Below are 24450 nucleotides of genomic sequence, written 5' to 3' on the forward strand. Positions count from 1 at the left end.
AATTTTCTATAGAAATAAAATTTTGACAAAATTTTCTATAGAAATAAAATGTGTACAAAATTTTCTATAGAAATAAAATTTTGACAAAATTTTCTATAGAAATAAAATTTTGACAAAATTTTCTATAGAAATAAAATTTTGACAAAATTTTCTATAGAAATAAAATTTTGACAAAATTTTCTATAGAAATAAAATTTTGACAAAATTTTCTATAGAAATAAAATTTTGACAAAATTTTCTATAGAAATCAAATTTTGACAAAATTTTCTATAGAAATCAAATTTTGACAAAATTTTCTATAGAAATAAAATTTTGACAAAATTTTCTATAGAAATAAAATTTTGACAAAATTTTCGATAGAAATAAAATTTTGACAAAATTTTCTATAGAAATAAGATTTTGACATTTTCTATGGAAATACAATTTTGACAAAATTTTCGATAGAAATAAAATGTGGACCAAATTTAATACAGAAATAAATTTTTGACCAAATTTTCTACAGAAATAAAATTTTGACAAAATTTTGCTATAGAAATAAAATTTTGACAAAATTTTCTATAGAAATAAAATTTTGAGAAAATTTTCTATAGAAATAAAATGTTGACAAAATTGTCTATAGAAATAAAATGTTGATAAAATTGTCTATAGAAATAAAATGTTGACAAAATTTTTTATAGAAATAAAATGTTGACAAAATTTTCTACAGAAATAAAATGTTGACAAAATTTTCTATAGAAATAAAATTTTGACAAAATTTTCTATAGAAATAAAATTTTGACAAAATTTCTATAGAAACAAAATTTTGACAAAATTTTCTATAGAAATAAAATTTGGACAAAATTTTGTATAGAAATAAAATTGGACAAAATTTTCTACAGAAATAAATTGTTGACAAAATTTTCTACAGAAATAAATTGTTGACAAAATTTTCTATAGAAAAATTTTCTATAGAAATAAAATGTTTATGGCAATACATTTTTGACAAAATTTTCTATAGTAAAACATTTTGGAAAAAAAATCTATAGAAATAAAATTTTGGCAAAATTTTCCACATAAATAAAATTTGGATTAAATTTTCTATAGAAATAAAAGTTTGATCAGATATTCTACAGAATTAAAAATTTTAAAAAATTTTCTATAGAAATAATATTTTGTGAAAATTTTCTATACACCCTCAAAAAAAATCGCTTCTGTAACATATACTCCCAAACATATTTTGCTTCAAGCATATAAATTTTTGGGTATTGCCCAAACATTTATATGTTTGATTTCTTCCAATATATAATATGTTTGAAAGCATATTGGTCTAAACAATATAATATGTTTGGGTAGTCTACGTTCCAAACATTTTGTATTTTTCCATCCAAATTCAATAATGTTGTCTTCCAAAAAACTATATGTATGTTTGGAGGCATTTTGGACCCAAAAATATTATATGCTGAGAAGAATTTTCTCCCAAAGAATATTGTGCTCAACATTTTTTTTCTGCCTAATTGTATATTGCCTCACATTTTTTTCACTTCCTTGAGTTTTTTTAGTTCTTAGCACCTTTTTCTGTAATACAAACATTGTAGAAGAAATTATTCAATTTTATATATATTTGTTTTCAATTTTACCTTTTGCCGGACGGGGATTCGAACAGCGGACCACACAGTTTGTAAGCCAGCACACTAACCACTGCGCTACGTAGCTGTTATGGTCATCAAGAGATAATTATCGTTATAAGTTATATTTATATAGCATAGCTTGCGGCGCCCACGAGCCGATGCAAACATAACATTGTTTAACAACATAACATTGTTAAACATACATTTGTTGGCAGCGTGGAGCAGTGGTTGGTCGTCCGCCTTGCGTGACAGGGGACCTGGGTTCGATCCCTGCTTCGACCAACACCATTTTTTTTTAAATATATTTTTTAACATATATTCCAGATTCGTTCGGAAGTTCCCGAAAAGGTGTTCAGCATTACATACTATTATATTAAATTTTTACTACGAAATTGTAAAGTGTGTTTTATAAAAGACTTAAAGTCAGAAAAGAAAAATGCTTGATATAAACGAAATGGACTGAGTTCAAATCAAATATTATTTTTTTATTGCAAAAATAAAAATTGTGTAACAAAAAAAGGTTTTTGTATACAAGTTTAAAATTTTCGAAGAAATTCAAAAACTCTTACAAAAGAAGAACGTGAATTCGAGTATATAAAAATATTTATCCATCGAATCCTAAGGATAACGATAACCATTCAAAAGCACATTATATTTAAATTCTAAACAGTAATTTTACAACAGCACATAAATTTATTTTGGTGTGAACAATTGTTTGCTAGCATGTAACACCATTAATTTAGAAATACAAATAAATATGAATTTTTATTAACGAATAATTTTGTACTTAATTTAATTCTTAAGGCCGGTATAAATTGGTATTATCGCGTTAAAATGGCCATGTTTACCCTTTTACTTTTCTTTAATAATTTCTTTTAAAGAAAATAAACTTATTCAATTGTTGCTTTGGATCTTTCCCCACCATGTTATAATACAATTTACCGGAGAAATAATTTTAGCGGCAAAACTCGAACTCAATGCCCGCTTGTATTTTCGAAAAAATCCGTCAACTCCTCTTGGACTACTCATTAATAAAGAGGAACTAATCTTTGTTTTTATAGATCTTACTCTTTAATTTTTCACTCTTTCGCCCTGTTTTCATTTTACTTTCACAACTCTAAAAAGAGTGCACTGAAAAAATATTGTCGTGAGGCCAAAGAGTTCATGTCCTTAAAATAAGAATACAACTTTTGCTTAGCTTAGAAGACGCATTTCTCTAATATAAAGTTTTTTCCATGTTCAAAGGTCGATACTTTCAATGAAGTCGTGTTGCCGTTATAATTAAGTGATTTGACTTAAAAATGGGTATCATAACATGAAAGAACAAATTTTTGGACTAAGGTCAACTTGACTTTAATAATTCAGAAAAATTCTTTAAAATTAATGAAACTGTCTTTAAATTTGTTGCATTTTTGCATCTTGACTACAAGGCAAAAATCATTAAAAAATAGGATATGTTTTTCAATACTTTATTTTAAAGACATTTTTTACTTGAAACATAGCATAATTTCTACTGGAAGTCTTGTTTTTAACGGACATTTTATAGCATATGAAAAAAAGCTGAAAAAGTGAAAAATTGAAATGTGCTTCGTACACTGAAAAAACAGTGAACCCACCAGGAAAGAAAATTTTAGTTAATTGTAAAAAATTTTAACTAAACTGTATTATAAACGCAGATGTCGCGCCGATTTCGCAAAAACAAGTAAAAAATTTTCGACAAACTTAAGAAGATTTATTAGACAAAATTATTATTTTTCACTTATTAAAGAAAATGTAGTAGTTTGAAGGCAAAAATTGGAGTTCAAAATTGCAAAAATGTCTTTAGTGCCATACGAAGTTCATGATGGACGCATTATTGGTAAAATTTACAAATATTAAGGAATTCTGAACTATTTTGTGGGAGACACGAATTTAGTTCATTTTTATACTTCAATTGTGTATAATTTTTTCTTCTGCTTTAGTTAAGTTAACTTACGTACGCAAAAAATTGTTAATGGCATGGAAACTTTCTGAAAACGTAATAATTCCATGAACTAAAAGAGAATTAAATCAGCTTTAGTGAAATATAGGGTTCACTTTTTTTTGAGTGTAGAGTCAAGTACACAAACCCCCATTGTGTCTTAAAAGCATCCTTACTTGTATTCTCCGCTTCTTTGGTTCGGAATCAATACCAAAATAGTTAAAGTGGAGACACAATCTTTGGAACCGGACATGCTTTTTGTTCAGTGTATGTTGCCCTTTCTTTAGTTTTTGTGAAGATTCCTTTAATTACCTTTGTTTGAATATTTTGACTTACTCGTCCTACGTTCCGATTTGTTTTGACGAAACAAAAAAATTGTGCCCGAAAATGATAAACAAAACTCATGCTCTTTTTTTTTCAAATATATTTTATCTTGGTTCCGAATTAATTTTCTCTCCGAATACTCATTTTAATATTTTACTTAAGCATATACAATTTTTGGCGAAGTCTTATATCACAACATATATATGTTTACTCATAATATGTAAATTTATACTTGTTTATATTCACATGTAGTATTTTTCCTATATTTAATGAAATTTTCTTTGTGTATATATATTTGTAATGCGCCAATTGCACGCTCACAAAAAATCGCTTCTGTAACATATACTCCCAAACATATTTTGCTGCAAGCATATACATTTTTGGGTATTGCCCAAACATTTATATGTTTGATCTCTACCAATATATAATATGTTTGAAAGCATATTGGTCTAAACAATATATGTTTGGGTAGTCTAAGTTCCAAACATTTTGTATTTTTGCATCCAAATTCTATAATGTTGTCTTCCAAAAAACAATATGTTATTATGTGACCATATAATATGTTTGGAAGCATTTTGCACCCAAAAATATTATATGCTTAAAAAAATTTCTTCCAAACAATATTGTGCTCAAAATTTTATTTATTTATTTATATATTTACAATCATAATGAATTATGAAAATAAACAGGTAATATGGGTACTAACAACATAGGTTTTCGACCTGAATGTTTTTAGTTCTTAGCACCTTTTTCTGTAATACAAACATTGTAGAAGAAAGTATTCAATTTTATGACTTTTTTTATTTTAATTTTACCTTTTGCCGGACGGGGATTCGAACAGCGGACCACACAGTTTGTAAGGATCAAAGAAGTAGCTGATCAATTGCCCAAGGAAAAATAAAATGTTAATTTTGTAATAACAAGCAACAACCACCAACTTAATTCAATATCGCTCCCTGTTAAATAGCGCTCCAAGCTACTAAACACATATATGTTTATAGGCTATTTCTAAATTAATATATGTTTGCATCCAAGCATATTATATTTACAAACATTTTATGTCCTAAACATAATATGTTCTAACATATTAACATATATGTCCCAAACATGTTATGCTAGTTTATGAACATTATATGCTTGCACTCAAAAATATTGTGTTTAAAAATTTGTGTTCCAAACATATAATGTTTATAGCCAAACATATGAAAAACAGTCTTTTTCATCCGTGTGGTTACTTTCATTATTTTACTTCCAGCATACACTTTGTCTCTCTTTGTAAACACATATATGTTTATGGGCTATTTCTAAATTAATATATGTTTGAATCCAAGCATATTATATTTACAAATATTTTATGTCCCAAACATAATATGTTCTAACATATTAACATATATGTCCCAAACATATTATGCTAGTTTATGAACATTATATGTTTGCACTCAAAAATATTGTGTTTAAAAATTTGAGTTCCAAACATATAATGTTTATACCCAAACATATGAAAAACAGTCTTTTTCGTCCGGGTAGAATATAAAAATTTTTGTGTTATTTCATATTATCGAAGTAGGGTTTCCCTTTTTATAGAAGTGGTAACTTTCCCTTGTTGGTGCAAGCTAAAATCGTTAAAACATTTAAAATTCGACACATTTACAGTTCAAGGGATATCTATAAATCCTAATATACGCTAATAAAAGGGATAACTCATTTATTCAAAGAAAAACATTTTTTTTTCATATTAACCACAAAAATTTGATCAAAAACTTTAAAAATAAGATTTGTTTTTAAATTTTCTATATTTGTGGTAAAACTTTCTTAAAATTTTGGCACATTATTTTTGGCACGAGTGGCAACTGTGCCTCTAAGGGGCTCCGTAAGTCGAATCTTGAGATTGGTTTATTTTGTAAGCAGGCTGGTGCCGAATATGAGTGTATAACGATAACCAAAACTTACCTAATTTGTCTTTCAGGTGTATACACTGTGATATGTGAGGAAATTGCAGGATTTTTCGCCATTTCTTACTTTTTCCTTTATTGCTATCTGAACCACCTGAAAAGAAGTTAGAAACAAAAAACATTTATTAAAATACAAACCAATGAATATAAAATTACGTTTTAAAGAATATGAGCATTAAATCTGAATTCTGTTTTCAAATGAGAACCAAATATAGGAAAACCAACGAAGACCACACGAATAAAAAAACATAAATACAATTGTGATACCACAAGCGGTTAGTGCTGACCGATTCTATGTTTAGTTCAATTACAAGGGACCTCCTTTTTAAAGCCGAGTCTGAACTGCGATTCACATTGCGCTGAAACCATTTTCAGAAGCTTTGAAACACTCAACAATGCCATCAGCATTACTGAGAGGGGTTAATTCACTGCTGAAAAATTGGTGGTGTTTGGTCGACACTAGAAGTGAAAGCATGACTTTCTTCTGTATGTAAGGCGTGCATGATAGTATTAATCACAAACTTAAAAGTGAACTTGATTAAAACTTTAAATTATTTTATTCGCAAAATTCAACAAATTTTTTTTTGTTTCAAAAAAAAAAAAAAAATAAATAATAATGCATATCCCACCAAAAAAATTGGAAGTTGTTTTAAAGGCACAACTTTAATGGCACTTCCAAAAATGTCCTCCAAAATATGTTCTTTATTTTCACTACAAACAGGTTAAAAACAGAGTACGAAATAATAAAATGGTACATTTTATTTAAATTTTGTCGAAAAAAATGCTAAGTGGTGGAAAATTTCGAATAGAATGCATTAAAAATTCAAAAAAAATTAAAAATTATTTAATTGGCAAAATATCAAAATATTTTTTAATTTACATTCAAAACATTGAATCCAGATAACACCTTAAGAAGTAATATAAATTCAATGCAAGGCTGTTGAAATGGTGGACATCCGTCCTATGACAAAAATCGCTTCTGCGCCAATTTTGCACCACTTCCGGATCTACAACGAACATTTGCACTACTTTTTTGGGATGTTTTATAACATTCTGACGTATTTTCGATTATTATTGGGTTCTTGGATTTGAATAAAAATTTAATGAGCCAATAGATATAATAGTATAAATATATTACATAAATAATAAAATATAAAATTATAAAAATTTTCAAAACTATATTTGATTGGATTTTTTTTATTACTTTTTATTATTTAAAATGTTTACTCAGATACTGAAACATTTGATTTCAAATATTTTCAAAAATTCGCAAATTTCCCTGAAATTGATTTTTTTTTTAATTTAAATTATTTTTACCATTTTTTAATTCTTACTCTGTTTTTAAACTATGTGAAACAAAAAAAAAAAAAAAAATAAAAAATACCTATTAAACAAGTATATACAGCAATAAGTTCGGCCGGAACGAATCTTAAATACCCACCACCATGAATCAAATATAATAGTTTACTTTGAAAACTCATCGTCGTAGCGGGTTACTTGATAATATATAGCATTTTAGGGGATTTGGTGACAAATCTTTTCCCAAGCAAATCAATTCAACCAGTACGCTTACCGAAGAAAACAATTAAAAAAAAATTATACCTAAGAAGACCAGCTCAGATTCTGGATTTATGAGAACAAATTTTGTTTGAGTTTTAGAGAAATCATAAACATATAGTGTATATGATGAAATAACGCCTTGATTTGAAGTCCTAGAAATAAATTCTTGAGTTAGGTCTATATGGGTCCTACACCAAAACATGGACCGATACTCACCACCTCTTAATGTTCCTCAAATACCTCTAGAATTCCACTTTCAGACGAATTAGTGAAAACTACGAATTCTAGAAGCCCAAGAAGTAAAATCGAGAGATCAGTCTATATAGGGGCTATACCAAAACATGGACCGATACGGACCATGTTTGACACACCTCTTTAAGGTCCCAAATACCTCTAAATTTCCAATTTCAGGCAAATCGGATAGTAAATACAGTTTCTAGAAGCCCAAGAAGCACAATCGGGAGATCGGTCTATATGGGGGCTATACCAAAACATGAACCGATACGGACCATTTTCGACACACCTCTTTATGGTTCTAAAATACCTCTAGATTTTCAATTTGAGGAAAATCGGATAGAAAAAACAAAACATGGACCGATATGGACCATTTTCGACACACCTCCGTAAGGTCACCAAATACCTCTAAATTTCCAATTTCAGGCAAATCGGATAGAAAAAAAAACAGTTTCTAGACGCCCAAGAACCAAAATCGGGAGATCGGTCTATATGGGGGCTATACCAAAACATGGACCGATATGGACCATTTTCGACACACCTCCGTAAGGTCACCAAATACCTCTAAGTTTCCAATTTCAGGCAAATCGGATAGTAAATACAGTTTCTCGACGCCCAAGAAACAAAATCGAGAGATCGGTCTATATGGGGGCTATACCAATACATGGTCCGATGGGCACCATTTTCGGCACACCTTTTTATGGTCCTCAAGTACCTCTAGATTTTCAATTTCAGGCTAATTGGACAAAAGCTACGTTTTTTATAAGCCCAAGACTCCAAATCGAGAAATCGGTTTATATGGGGACTATATCAAAACTTGGACCGATATAGCCCATCTTCGAACTTGGCCTGCATGAGCTAAGGTTTTGTTATTTTTTGTAAGTTTACGTAAATAGAACTTTAAGCAACATTTTTCCTGCCAGCCAAAGAAATCTAATTGGAAAACTGGATAACAAAAAAGTTAATGAACGTATTGGAGAAATTTTAAAATTTAATATTCCATTCCAAGTCATTTCAAAGAAATGGGCAAAGTTTTTTCTATCTTTCTCTCCTCACCTCTTTCACATGCAATCGTCCATTACCAATGCCAAGTCAGCAAAAAGTTACAAAATAAAATAAAAAAAAGAGTTTAGTACTTTTCCTAATAGAACCACAAAAAAAGTTAGAAAAAAAAGAAAAAGCAATTAGCAAAATTATTCGGATACGTGGTATTTAAGAGGAATGTCAGATACGTACATTTTTTGCTCCTAACCCAGTTTCATGTGGGGGTATATACTGTTACCGAAATGATTGCACAATTTTTCAAAATTTGTTAATCTGTATAAGAACATCTACAAATACATATCAGTGAAAGGTGTATAATTAGCTTCCCACGTAGGGGAAAAAATCAAATACATTAACCTTAAGTTTTTGGGGTTTTAAGCAAATACGTCTGATTGAGTTGATTTAAACAAGGACGTAGGGAAAGGGCACCCATTCATATATGAAAAACTAAGGGACCATACGAGGTCTTTAATACACAAAAATAAAAATGAAACGTTTGGAAAATGGGTGCTGCAAACGTTGTTTGTTTGATTGGATCTCTTCCAAAAAATTTGTTTGTTATACAATTTTTATTTTTGCCATAAATAAACCTATTTGTATTCTAAAACCAAATTGATTTCCTTTATAAGAAGCGCTATTCTTTCCTGAAGAACAAATTATTGCCCAACACCAAAATTGTAGAAACGGATCATCACGTATTTGCAACTAAAGTTGTTTGTTTTCGTTACACAAATGTTCTTAAATGAGATTTGAGCGTACATTAGAAATTGGTCTATAAATAGATCTGCTTGGCTGTGTGCGTTACTTGAGATCTGAAGACTATAGCTATATTTGTATGTTAAAGAGTATAAGAGCTATATGGCTTAGTGGATAGTGTGAGGGTATTGGCGTACGAAAAACGAAATGTGCTTGGTTCGATTCTCCATCCGGGAAAAAGGTAAAATTTCAAAATAATTTATAAAATCTGATATTACTTCTTTATTCTTTGGATTATGGAAGAGGAAGGGGCGAGAGCTTATTAAATCGAATGGAGCTAATTTAATCAATGGAGCTAAATAAATCAAAAAAGGTATAAGGGATATAAAATTAGCCAGAAAATTAAAAAAAAATCTTTTTAGCTATAATTTATTAAATTGTTTTTTTTTAAAAGATTGTCGTCCTTTTGTCCGATTAGTCAACATCAAAAATCAATTGAATCAAAAATTTTATTCCTACGTCAAAAATTTGAATTCATACGAGTTTACCTTTTATATTTCGCGATTAGAGAACAAAAATAATTATTAATAATCGAAAATTGCTATCTATACTCTTTTGCATACGTTTGAACCAATTTTCGAAGGTTTTTTATCACACTCCTCTTTTTCAGGCCTTGAAAAATGTTGACCACTCACTTTATTTTTTGTGTAAGGGAAATAGAGAGAAAGTCATTCAGGACTATACGGCAGATGATCCCTCTTCCATTATCATCACAAATGCAGTTGTTTGAGCCGCATTGTCGTGGTGAAGAGCGATCTGTCCGCCTGTTTGTTTTTCTAATTGGAAGACAACTGGTAAAAGAATATTGCTGTGCCACATCGTTCACTTTTTCAGAAAAAATAGGCGATCATTGGCCTGGAATTGGAATTTGATGGATTTGGCCTACCTTCATGTACCCATAACGTCGAATTCTGTTTTAATATCGTGCTCAAAACCTAACAAAAATTTTCTATAGATATATATTTTTGACAAAATTTTCTATAGAAATAAAATTTTGACTAAATTGTCTATAGAAATAAAATCTTGATAAAATTTTTTATAGAAACACAATTTTGATTAAATTTTCTATAGAAATAAAATTTTAATAATATTTTCTATAGAAATAAAATTTTGACAACATTTTCTAAAGAATTAAAATTTTGACAAAATTTTCTATAGAAATAAAATTTTGACAACATTTTCTATGGAAATAAAATTTTGACAAAATTTTCTATAGAAATAAAATTTTGATAAAGTTTTCTATAGAAATAAAATTTTAACAAAATTTTCTATAGAAATAAAATTTTGGTAAAGTTTTCTATAGAAATAACATTTTAATAAAATTTTCTATAGAAATACAATTTTGACAAAATGTTCAATAGTAACAAAATTTAATAATTTTTTTTATAGAAATAACATTTGACAATATTTTCTATGCATATAAAATTTTAACAAAATTTTCTATAGAAACAAACTTTTCTACAGAAATAAAATTGTGACAAAATGTTCTATAGAAATCAAATTTTGACAAAACTTTCTATTGAAATAATATTTTGATAAAATTTTCTATAGAAATAAAATTAAAAAAAAAATTCTATAGAAATAAAATTTTAATAAAGTTTTCCATAGAAATAGCATTTTAATAAAATTTTCTATAGAAATACAATCTTGACAAAATTTTCTATTTGATAAAACTCTCTATAGAAATAAAATTAAAAAAAAAAAAATTCTATAGAAATAAAAATTTGACAAAATTTTCTACAGAAATAAAATTTTGATAAAGTTTTCTATAGAAATAAAATTTTAACAAAATTTTCTATAGAAATAAAATTTTGATAAAGTTTTCTATAGAAATAACATTTTAATAAAATTTTCTATAGAAATACAATTTTGACAAAATGTTCAATAGTAACAAAATTTAATAATTTTTTTTATAGAAATAACATTTGACAATATTTTCTATGCATATAAAATTTTAACAAAATTTTCTATAGAAACAAAATTTTCTACAGAAATAAAATTGTGACAAAATGTTCTATAGAAATCAAATTTTGACAAAACTTTCTATTGAAATAATATTTTGATAAAATTTTCTATAGAAATAAAATTAAAAAAAAAAATTCTATAGAAATAAAATTTTAATAAAGTTTTCCATAGAAATAGCATTTTAATAAAATTTTCTATAGAAATACAATCTTGACAAAATTTTCTATTTGATAAAACTCTCTATAGAAATAAAATTAAAAAAAAAAATTCTATAGAAATAAAAATTTGACAAAATTTTCTACAGAAATAAAACTTTCATAAAATTTTTTATAGAAATAAAATTAAAAACGAAAAAATTCTATAGAAATGAAATAGAAATTAAATTTTTAGTAACAAAACTTTATACAGAAATAAAATTTTAATAAAATTTTCGTTAGAAATAAAATTAAAAAATTTTTTTTTTAGAAATAGAATTTTGACAAAATATAAGAATAGAAATAAAATTTTAACAAAATTTTCTACAGAAATAAAATTTTGACAAAATTTTCTATAGAAATAAAATTTTGATAAAGTTTTCTATAGAAATAAAATTTTGACAAAATTTTCTTTAGAAATAAAATATTGATAAAGTTTTCTATAGAAATAACATTTTAATAAAATTTTCTATAGAAATACAATTTTGACAAAATGTTCAATAGTAACAAAATTTTAATAATTTTTTTTTTATAGAAATAACATTTGACAATATTTTCTATGCATATAAAATTTTAACAAAATTTTCTACAGAAATAAAATTGTGACAAAATTTTCTATAGAAATAAAATTTTGACAAAACTTTCTATAGAAATAATATTTTGATAAAATTTTCTATAGAAATAAAATTTTAAAAAAATTTTCTATAGAAATAAAATTTTGATAAAGTTTTCCATAGAAATAGCATTTTAATAAAATTTTCTATAGAAATACAATTTTGACAAAATTTTCTATTTGATAAAATTCTCTATAGAAATAAAATTTTAAAAAAATTTCTGTAGAAATAAAATTTTGACAAAATTTTATACAGAAATAAAACTTTCATAAAACTTTTTATAGAAATAAAAATAAAAACAAAAAAAATCTATAGAAATGAAATTTTTAGTAACAAAATTTTGATAAAATTCTCTATAGAAATAAAATTTTAAGAAAACTTTATACAGAAATAAAATCTTAACAAAATTTTTTTAGAAATTGAATTTTAACAAAATAGAAGAATATAAATAAAATTTTAAAAAAATTCTACAGAAATAAAATATTGACAAAATTTTCTATAGAATTAAAATTTTGATAAAAATTCCTATAGAAATACAATTTTGACAAAACTTTCTTTAGAAATAAAATTTTGACAAAATTTTCTATAGAAATAAAAGTTTGACGAAATTTTCTATAGAAATAAAATTTTAATATAACTTTTTATAGAAATAAATTTAAAAAAAATTCTATAGAAATTACATTTTGACAAATTTTCTAGAGAAATAAATAAACACAATTTTCTACAGAAAAAAGTTAACATTTTCTATAGAAATAGAAGTTTGACAAAATTTCTATAGAAATAAAATTTTTTACAGAACTAAAACAAAAAAAAAATTCTATAAATTTTGACAAAATTTTCCAGAGAGATAACATTTAAAAACATTTTCTATAGAAATATAATTGTAATACAATTTTCTATGGAAATCAAATTTTAACAAAATTCTCTACAGTAATAAAATTTTGATAAAATTTTCTATAGAAATATAGTTTTAATGAAATTTTCTGTAGAAATAACATTTTAACAAAATTTTATATAGAAATAAAATTTTTAAAAATGTTCTATAGAATTAAAATTTTTATAATTATTGTCGTAATAGGAGACAAAAAATGTTGTTTCTTAATATCCACAAATAGTTTATGAAAAACTTCAAAATCCGATTTTTTTTAATTTGGAAGTTTTTTGGTCAAATGTTCTACTAGTATTGGTAGATTATTTTTGGCATGAGTGGCAACCGTGGGTCCAACACAAAAAAAAATTATTTGGTGATCAACTATTCATGCAATATCACATGACGATGGTTTCCGAGGAACAACGTAATGTTTTTGGATTAATCCACGCCGAAAGTTGTAAAAAAAATTCGCACGAAAATGTTTACCATTTAATTTCATTTTTGAGTGATATGAATCCTTTAAGTTGCTGTAAACAACACAAAGAGCGTTCATATGTCAAATCGGTCTGGGTACGTATAACCTCAAAAATATCAAGCTTTACGATAGAGCTGTCAGTTCTCAGATTGCAACACTAGAGTTGACAAATTTCATAATTCAATCATGGATAAAGGTTTTTCTTTCTTTTAGTTCATGTAACTAAAATAAATCAAAAATTATTAAAGGAAATTTCTTATATGAGGAAATTTTAACTAAACCATAGTAATTTCGATTAATCGATAAGTTTATACTGCATGATTCCAACTAACAAAATCTAAACAGATCATAAAAACCCACTATAGCCGATAGGAATGCAGCTCGGAAAAAATGCCAAATTCCAATTACCTTGGTCTAAATAGTAGATCCAATTATTTGCACCTCCCACTGTGATACAATATAATGCCGTCGACTCTACCTTGCTGGAGGCTTTCAAGTGGACAAGACACAAATACTCGACACTGCCACTGTATTTTAACACATCCCTAAGGTTTATAATGACATCCTTGAAGGCAACTGTAGACATGTCCTATCAGTTAATTCGGAGTAATAAAAGAAAATGACAAGGAGAAAAAAATCACCATTGCTACATTTTAATGTGCCTTGTCATCAGATCACTGGAATTGTTTGGGCGCTTAGTGAGTGTGAAATGGTTATGGTAGTGAAGTGGAGGTAATGGCAGTGCTGCTACAATTTCTCTTAACGCCAAGAGCTGCTTAGTTAGGATTTTCCCTCCAACAGAGTCCCACTGAAATTTGACGTCCTTGTCGACAACATGAAGAAAGTCATAATAACTTAATGAACAATAATGGACGAGTGTGTGTATATATATGTGTGAGAGGGAAAATGTATGTATGTATGTGTGTATTCTTCCTTCCGAAAATTTATGTTTTTATCTCTTTGTCCCAATTTTAAGTGGAATATTTTTATTTAATGATATCTGGCACTTAAATTTTTAGCCAAGCAAGGCAAAAAGTAGCAGTAAAAGTTGGAGGGTTTAGCTTCTCCAATAAAAAATTTTTTCAAAAACTGTGAAGAATTTTGTTTTTTTTTTTCGAAGAAGAAATTAAATATGTATGTATGAAACATTTTGTTCAAGTATTCCCTTGAGCTAGAATATTTTTGATTAAGTACCTAGAAAAATTATAGAAGAAAAGGAAATATTGCTTTATATTAAATTTGTGGCAAAGTTTTATGGAGAACAGTAAAATTGTGAGAGGAGTAGTCAAGAATTTTATATGATAGTCGCAAGGAGGGATTAGCTAACATATACGGTAGTCATTAGGGTCAAACCGAATCTAAAGCCCTGCTCAAGAAGTTCATGCACAAAAAAAAAATTATTGACCTAATATATACACGGTAAAAAATATTTACGTGATATTAAAGATTACGCAACCTAAATTTTAGGATGCAAAATTTACAAAATATTAAGGGCAAATTTCTTTAAAATAATGAAATTTTAATTAAAATAAAGTTTATAATCTTTGCTTCAATTTTTTTTTTCATTAAATTTAGGACACAAATATTGTAAATTTGCGTCCCTCTGTTAAAGTCGCATGCCTTTGAACTAAGGCTATTTTTCATTAAAGTAAATAAATAGATTTATGATTTAATGAAATTGTCCTTAAATTAACTGAAATATTGAAACTTTAGATTTAAGATAAAAACGCTTCAAACATAGGCCAAGACTTATTTTGAGGATTTAGCGTCTTTGGTTTAAAGTTTTAAAAAGTTTTTTTTTGGAATTAAGAAAACATGTTTTACTTTAAAGCGTCCGTTATAAATTGGATTTTTAAACGCCAAAAGACAATGAACATGTGATAAATGAGATTTGTATCCTAATTTTAATTTGATTGGTCCTCGATTTAAAGCCAGATAGGTCGCTAAAAAATTTCTTTATTTTAAAGAAGCCACATCTTTGGCTCGGAATCAATACCAAAATCCATAAGGGAAGGTAAAAATTTTTGGATCCAAGTAATCTTTTTTTGAGTGTAACATAACAGGTTGGCTGAAAAGTTCCCGGCCCGACACATAGATGGCGTCGCTAGTATTAAATGCATATTATTTTTATATAGTACCAACCTTCAAACGAAACGTGTCAAAATTTGACGTCTGTAAGTCAATTAGTTTGTGAGATAGAGCGTCTTTTGTGAATCAACTTTTGTTATTGTGAAAAAATGGAAAAAAGGAATTTCGTGTTTTCATAAAATACGGTGGAAGCAAAAACTTGGCTTGATAATGAGTTCCCGGACTCTGCCCCAGGGAAATCAACAATTATTGATTGTTATGCAAAATTCAAGCGTGATGAAATAAGAACGGAGGGCGGTGAACGCAGTGGATGCCCGAAAGAGGTGGTTACCGACGAAAACATCAAAAAAATCCACAAAATGATTTTAAATGACCGTATAATTAAGTTGATCGAGATAGCAGAAGCCTTAAAGATATCAAAGGAACGTGTTGGTCATATCATTCATCGATATTTGGATATGCGGAAGCTCTGTGCAAAATGGGTGCCGCGCGAGCTCACATTTGACCAAAAACAACAACGTGTTGATGATTCTGAGCGGTGTTTGCAGCTGAGAACTCGTAATAGACCCGAGATTTTCCGTCGATATGTGACAATGGATGAAACATGGCTCCATCACTACACTCCTGAGTCCAATCGACAGTCGGCTGAGTGGACAGCGACCGGTGAACCGTCTCCGAAGCGTGGAAAGACTCAAAAGTCCGCTGGCATAATAATGGCCTCTGTTTTTTGGGATGCGCATGGAATAATTTTTATCGATTATCTTGAGAAGGGAAAAACCATCAACAGTGGCGTTATTGGAGCGTTTGAAGGTCGAAATCGCGGCAAAACGGCCCCATATGAAGAAGAAAAAAGTGTTGTTCCACCAAGACAACGCACCGTGCCACAAGTCATTGAGAACGATGGCAAAAATTCATGAATTGGGCTTCGAATTGCTTCCCCACCCACCGTATTCTCCAGATCTGGCCCCAGCGACTTTTTCTTGTTCTCAGACTTCAAAAGGATGCTCGCAGGGAAAAAATTTGGCTGCAATGAAGAGGTGATCGCCGAAACTGAGGCCTATTTTGAGGCAAAACCGAAGGAGTACTACCAAAATGGTATCAAAAAATTGGAAGGTCGTTATAATCGTTGTATCGCTCTTGAAGGGAACTATGTTGAATAATAAAAACGGACTTTGAAAAAAAAAATATGTTTTTCTTTGTTAGACCGGGTACTTATCAGCCAACCTGTTAGAATTCCTCTGACGACATTTAGGGTCAATATCAAAAGTGAATTCATTTCCAACAAGGAAGTCGCCTGATACATCTAGTTCGGACTAGCAAAATTGGCACACGCAAAAAAATAATTCTTTCCTCTCAAACGAAATTTTAGACAAACAAAGTTCGTTTCTCATTTGCTTTTCGTTGAAACGAAGCGTATTTGGAAGAAAAGTATATTCTTTTTGTGATAAACGTTTATTCTTTTCCAGGATGTAATAACAATTTCATAAAGACTAACTCAAAAAAATTTTTTCTGGCTAATTGCATTTTCCCTCACATCTTTCTCACTTCCACGAAGTTTTTTATTTCTTAGCACCTTTTTCTGTAATACAAGCAATGCCAGCCAGGGTAGGCATGTTAAAAAATTAATTATTTGCAATAATTTATGCAATTGCTTTTATGGCATACTAATAAACCACAAGTTGACACACTCCCCCCCACAAACACATACAATCCCCCCTTTCCATATATTTACCCAGAAAGCTTAGAAAGATCAAAAGTTTACCACCCATATTCCATTTGCAGGGTAAACTTTGACATCAATTTGTACCATTACTTGTCCGTCCTTCTGTGTGCGGAATAAATGAAAAATTGAGAAATCCTAATCGCTGGTAAGAACAAACAAACTACACGAGCAACAACATGACCAACAACAGAAACACCAGCAAAATGCATCTAAGCCAAATAGGATTCCTAATTAGTGTGATTTGTTTTCATTTGCTTGTCTTTACTGCCATGGCAAATTAAAATGGAATTTCTGAAGGGCAGCGAAGTAAAAGGGCGGTAACAATAAGGCTTTAATTATTACACAAGGAATACATGGGAATATGTGGTAGGAGTTTCAAACTTTAATGTAGACATAATTAAGAATCAAGTCATGAGTAAGTACGAGTACATTAGGTTAGGTTAGGTTAGGTGGCAGCCCGATGTATCAGGCTCACTTAGACTATTCAGCCCATTGTGATACCACATTGGTGAACTTCTCTCTTATCACTGAGTGCTGCCCGATTCCATTTTAAGCTCAATGACAAGGGACCTCCTTTTTATAGCCGAGTCCGAACGGCGTTCCACATTGCAGTGAAACCACTTAGAGAAGTTTTGAAACCCTCAGAAATGTCACCAGCATTACTGAGGTGGGATAATCGAACCCACGACCTTGTGTATGCAAGGCGGGCATGCTAACCATTGCACCACGGTGGCTCCCAAGTACGAGTACATTGGGTAACCTAACTTTTAGGACGCATAATTAATTTTTGGAAAGTTTATAAAATTTGTTTTTATGTAACTTCGTGTTTTCGAAATTGAGTACTATTTTAAAGAATACTTGCGAATATTACTTATATATAATTCATATTAATAACAAGTAAGGAAAGTCTAAAGTCGGGCGGGGCCGACTATATTATACCCTGCACCACTTTGTAGATCTAAATTTTCGATACCATATCACATCCATTACATGTGTTGGGGGCTATATATAAAGGTTTGTACCAAATACACACATTTAAATATCACTCGATCTGGACAGAATTTGATAGACTTCTACAAAATCTATAGACTCAAAATTTAAGTCGGCTAATGCACTAGGGTGGAACACAATGTTAGTAAAAAAATATGGGAAACGTTTAAATCTGAAGCAATTTTAAGGAAACTTCGAAAAAGCTTATTTATGATTTATCGCTCGATATATATGTATTAGAAGTTTAGGAAAATTAGAGTCATTTTTACAACTTTTCGACTAAGCAGTGGCGATTTTACAAGGAAAATGTTGATATTTTGACCATTTTTGTCGAAATCAGAAAAACATATATATGGGAGCTATATGTAAATCTGAACCGATTTCAACCAAATTTGGCACGCATAGCAACAATGCTAATTCTACTCCCTGTGCAAAATTTCAACTAAATCGGAGTTAAAAATTGGCCTCTGTGGTCATATGAGTGTAAATCGGGCGAAAGCTATACATGGGAGCTATATCTGAATCTGAACCGATTTCAACCAAATTTGGCACGCATAGCTATAATGCTAATTCTACTCCCAGTGCAAAATTTCAACTAAATCGGAGCAAAAAATTGGCCTCTGTGGTCATATGAGTGTAAATCGGCCGAAAGCTATATATTGGAGCTTTATCTAAATCTGAACCGATTTCAACTAAATCGGAGCAAAAAATTGGCCTCTGTGGTCATATGAGTGTAAATCGGCCGAAAGCTATATATTGGAGCTATATCTAAATCTGAACCGATTTCAACCAAATTTGGCACACATAGCTACAATGCTAATTCTACTCCCTGTGCAAAATTTCAACTAAATCGGAGCAAAAAATTGGCCTCTGTGGTCATATGAGTGTAAATCGGCCGAAAGCTATATATTGGAGCTGTATCTAAATCTGAACCGATTTCAACCAAATTTGGCACGCATAGCTACAATGCTAATTCTACTCCCTTTGCAAAATTTCAACCAAATTGGGGTAAAACTCTGGCGTCTGGGACTGTATTAGTCCATATCGGGCGAAAGATATATATGGGAGCTATATCTAAATCTGAACCGATTTCAATAAAATTTGGCACACTTGACTATAGTACTAATTGTTCTTCTTGTGCAAAATTTTAAGCAAATTAGGGTAAAACTCTGGCTTCTGGGGCCATATAAGTCCATATCGGGCGAAATATATATATGGGAGCTATATCTAAATCTGAACCGATTTCTTCCAAAATCAATAGGGATCTCTACTGAGCCAAAACACATACTTGTGCCAAATTTCAAGTCGATTGGACTAAAACTGCGACCTGGACTTTGATTACAAAAATGTGTTCACGGACAGACGGACATGGATATATCGACTCAGGAGCCCACCCTGAGCATTTTTGCCAAAGACACCATGTGTCTATCTCGTCTCCTTCTGGGTGTTGCAAACATATGCACTAACTTATAATACCCTGTTCCACACTGTGGATTTTTACTATTATTAAAGATAATTACTAATATTAAAGATTACGCAACCTAAATTTTAGGATGCGAAATTTACAAAATATTAAGGACAAATTTCATTAAAATAATGAAATTTTAATTAAAATGTAGTTTATAATCTTTGCTTCAAAAATTTGTTCATTAAATTCAGGACATAAATTTTGTAAATGTGCGTCCTTTCGTTAAAGTCGCATGTCTTTGAACTAAGCCTAATTTTCCTTAAAGTACAGAAACACATTTTTGATTTAAAGAAATTGTCCTTAAACTAACTGAAATATTGAAAATTTAGATTTAAGATAGAAATGCTTCAAATATAGGCTAAGACTAAGATTTTGAGGATTTAGCGTCTTTGGTTTAAAGTTTTTTTTCTTACTTTGAACTATCCGCTATAATTTGGATTTTTAAACTGGTATTTGTTTGTACGTGAGTACCTTTATTATTAAACCACGAAACGAGAATGAAAATTTGATAAATGATAGCTGTATCCTAATTTTAATTTTATTGGTCCCATATTTAAAGCCAGATAGGTCGTTAAAAAAATTTCTTTATTTTCAAGAAGCCGCATCATTGGCTCGGAATCAATACCAAAATCCTTAAGGGAAGGTCAAAATCTGTAGATCGAAATAAACTCCCGTAATTCTCTCGTGTAGAACTATTTGTTGGTATTTGCAGCACAGTGTCACATGCAATGGAGAAATACAATGCATTTCTTCAAGTTGCCGTAATAGTAGCATATGTTTCTATGCTACTAACTCTTTTCTAGTCCCATTGTTATGGTGCTTTTGACACTTTAATTTCGGTTAAGACTCCAACACACGATCCAAAAAAGCATCATGTGAGCATAATTCTAGGCAATGGAATTAAAAAATGCAACCGAAGGTGGTGGTAATTGAAAAAATGAGACATCCATTGCTGAAGGTCATTTCAAGTCACCTACAGTGCTATGCAAATTGGATCTTGGTGCAACTGAATTCTTCCAATCGTTCGCTTGGTCTAAGTATAATTCACAAAGAGCAAATTAGTTTTCCCATGCGGCAGGCATTTGCCAAACATACGTAAAGGAATGGGTGGCTGATAGTTTTCTGCTCTCCGTAGGCAGTGGTAGAAGCTGTGCGTATTGTTTTCGAGGTTCTATTGTACGTTTTCGCTTGGGGGTCAGAGATCAATTATTTTCCTCAGTAGACGAAATTTAAATTATCCAACGGTGAGGAGATTTTCCAATTTTCACTGTGGTGTTTTGACTAACATATCTTGCTAAACAGGAAATACATTTTCAAATAAGCATAATGAGTAATTTATCTTCATGATAAAATTGACAACTCATGAATGATTTTGACAAAATTTTCTATAGAAATAAAATTTTGACAAAATTTTCTATAGGAATAAAATTTTGACAAAATTTTCTATAGAAATAAAATTTTGACAAAATTTTCTATGGTAATAAAATTTTGACAAAATTTTCTATAGAAATATAATGTTGACAAAAATTTTTCTAGAAGTAAAATTTTGACAAAATTTTCAAACAAAATTTTGACAAAAATTTTTCTAGAAGTAAAATTTTGACAAAATTTTCTATAAAAATAAAATTTTGACGAAATTTTCTATAGAAACAAAATTTTGACAAACATTTTTCTAGGAGTAACATTTTGACAAAATTTTCTATAGAAATAAAATTTTGACGAAATTTTCTATAGAAACAAAATTCTCTATGGAAATAAAATTTTGACTAAATTTTCTATAGAAATAAAATGTTGACAAAAATTTTTCTAGAAATAAAATGTTGACAACATTTTCTATAGAAATAAAATTTTGACAAAATTTTCCATAGATGTAAAATTTTGACAAATTTTCTATAGAAATAAAATTTTGACCAAATTTTCAATAGAAATAAAATTTTGACAAAATTTTCTATAGAAATAAAATTTTGACAACATTTTCTACAGAAATAAAATTTTGACAACATTTTCTGTAGAAATAAAATTTTGACAAAATTTTCTATAGAAATAAATATTGACAACATTTTCTGTAGAAATAAAATTTTGACAAAATTTTCTGTAGAAATAAAATTTTGACAAAAGTTTCTAAAGAAATAAAATTTTGACAGAATTTTCTATAGAAGTAAAATTTTGACAAAATTTTCTATAGAAATAAAATTTTGACAACATTTTTGTATAGAAATAAAATTATGACAAAATTTTCTATAGATTAAAATTTTGAGAAATTTTTCTATAGAAATAAAATTTTGAGAAAATTTTCTATAGAAATAAAATTTAGAGAAAATTTTCTATAGAAATAAAATTTTGAGAAAATGTTCTACATAGAAATAGATTATTCCATAGTCGAGTTGCGTACACAAAGAACTGTCTATCAGGTATATGATATCTGATAGACAGTTCTTTGTGTACGCAACTCGACTATGGAATAATCTACCTACTCATTTGAGAAATATCACTAATCATCAACAATTTAAGAATAGACTGAAAAAGCACTTTACTTTGATGTAATAATTACAATTTAAAATTCAATTCAATTTTTTTTTAATACATTTTTGTAATAATTTTATATATAGAGAATTTTACAATACAATAACTACATTTTTAAGTTTAAGTGTAAAATCACTATATTAATTAATATTTGACACATTTCTTTATGTTATAAATTTTTATACAGTACTTACTATAAGGTTAAACTTGTTGTACTGATATGGAAAAATAAAGAATCAATATCAATATCAATAAAATTTTGTGAAAATTTTCTATATAGAAATAAAATTTTGTGAAAATAATCTATAGAAATAAAATTTTGAAAAAATTTTCAATAGAAATAAAGTTTTGACAAAATTTTTGTATAGAAATAAAATTTTGGCAAAATTTTTCTATAGAAATAAAATTTTGTTTTGTTTGTTATTGTTGGTTTTCTCTTCAATCATTATTGTTGTTTTTGATTTCAGCTTAAAAGCATGCATTGACTAAACTACAAGTGTAGTTTAACCAACAGAGAAAAAGCTACACGTGTAGGTTAGTCAATGCATGGTATTAAGCTGAAATCAAAACCAACAATAATGAAATAAAATTTTGACAAAATTTTTGTATAGAAATAAAATTTTGACAAACTTTTCAATAGGAATAAAGTTTTGACAACATTTTCTATAGAAACAAAATTTTGATAAAATTTCCTATACAAATAAAATTTTGACAAAATGTTATATAGAAATAAAATTTTGTGAAAATTTTTTATATAGAAATAAAATTTTGTAAAAATTTTCTATAAAAAAAAATTGACAAAATTTTCTATAGGAATAAAATTTTGACAAAATTTCCTATAGAAACTAAATTTTGACAAAATTTTGTATAGAAATAAAATTTTGACAAAATTTTGTATAGAAATAAAATTTCGACAAAATTTTCTATGGAAATAAAATTTTGACAAAATTTCCTATACAAATAAAATTTTAACAAAATTTCCTATACAAATAAAATGTTGACAAAATGTTCTATAGAAATAAAATTTTGACAAAATTTTGTATAGAAATAAAATTTTCAATAGAAATAAAATTTCGACAAAATTTTCTATAGAAATAAAATTTTGACAAAATTTTCTATAGAAATAAAATTTTGACAAAATATTCTATAGAAACAAAATGTTGACAAAATTTTCACTAGAAATAAAATTTTGAGAAAATTTCCTATACAAATAAAATTTTGACAAAATGTTCTATAGAAATAAAATTTTGACAAAATTTTCTATAGAAATAAAATTTTGACAAAATATTCTATAGAAACAAAATGTTGACAAAATTTTCTATAGAAATAAAATTTTGACAAATTTTGCTATACAAATAAAATTTTGACAAAATGTTCTATAGAAATAAAATTTTGTATAGAAATAAAATTTTCAATAGAAATAAAATTTCGACAAAATTTTCTATACAAATAAAATTTTGACAAAATGTTCTATATAGAAATAAAATTTTGTGAAAATTTTCTATATTGAAAAAAAATTTTGACAAAATTTTGTATAGAAATAAAATTTTGATAAAATTTTCTACAGAAATAATATTTCGACAAAATTTTTTATAGAAATAAAATTTTGACAACATTTTCTATAGAAATAAAATTTTGACAAAATTTTCTATAGAAATAAAATTTTGACAAATTTTTCTATAGAAACAAAATTTTGACAAAATTTTCTATAGAAATAAAATTTTGTTGTTTTTTGATTTCAGCTTAAAACCATGTATTGACTAAACTACAAGTGTAGCTTAAGCAACAGAGGAAAAGAATGTTTGTCAAATTTATTTGGGTAAAGCCCTATAGACTGCAAGATAGTTGGATGGACGCACGTCTCTCTACTTGCAGCAAAACTATCAAAAAAATTGTTGTATAGAAATAAAACTTTCTATAGAAATACAATTTTGACAAAATTTTCTACAGAAATAAACAAATTGTCCTTAATATTAAGTAAATTGCATATCCTAAAATTTGGGTGGTATAATTTTCAATAGTAGATCAATATTATTTTAAGTGTATATGAACTTCATTCAACCTGGCCGAAGTTATTACCATTTCCTCTGTTGTTTTTTTTT

General features: G+C 28.1%; 1 protein-coding gene across 4 annotated transcripts in view; it reads right to left on the reverse strand.

Moving 5' to 3' along the window:
* The window catches only part of Gprk2 (G protein-coupled receptor kinase 2), a 647504-nt gene that overhangs the window by 47429 nt on the left and 575625 nt on the right, over positions 1–24450 (reverse strand). For all 4 annotated transcript variants that reach the window (XM_075292157.1, XM_075292156.1, XM_075292158.1 and 1 more), the window contains exon 5: positions 5842–5937. In XM_075292157.1, the coding sequence (XP_075148272.1) occupies positions 5842–5937 (96 nt within the window). The remainder of the gene's footprint in view (positions 1–5841; positions 5938–24450) is intronic.

The sequence above is a fragment of the Haematobia irritans genome, chromosome 1 (genome assembly GCF_050003625.1).
Source record: "Haematobia irritans isolate KBUSLIRL chromosome 1, ASM5000362v1, whole genome shotgun sequence".
NCBI lineage: Eukaryota > Metazoa > Arthropoda > Insecta > Diptera > Muscidae > Haematobia > Haematobia irritans.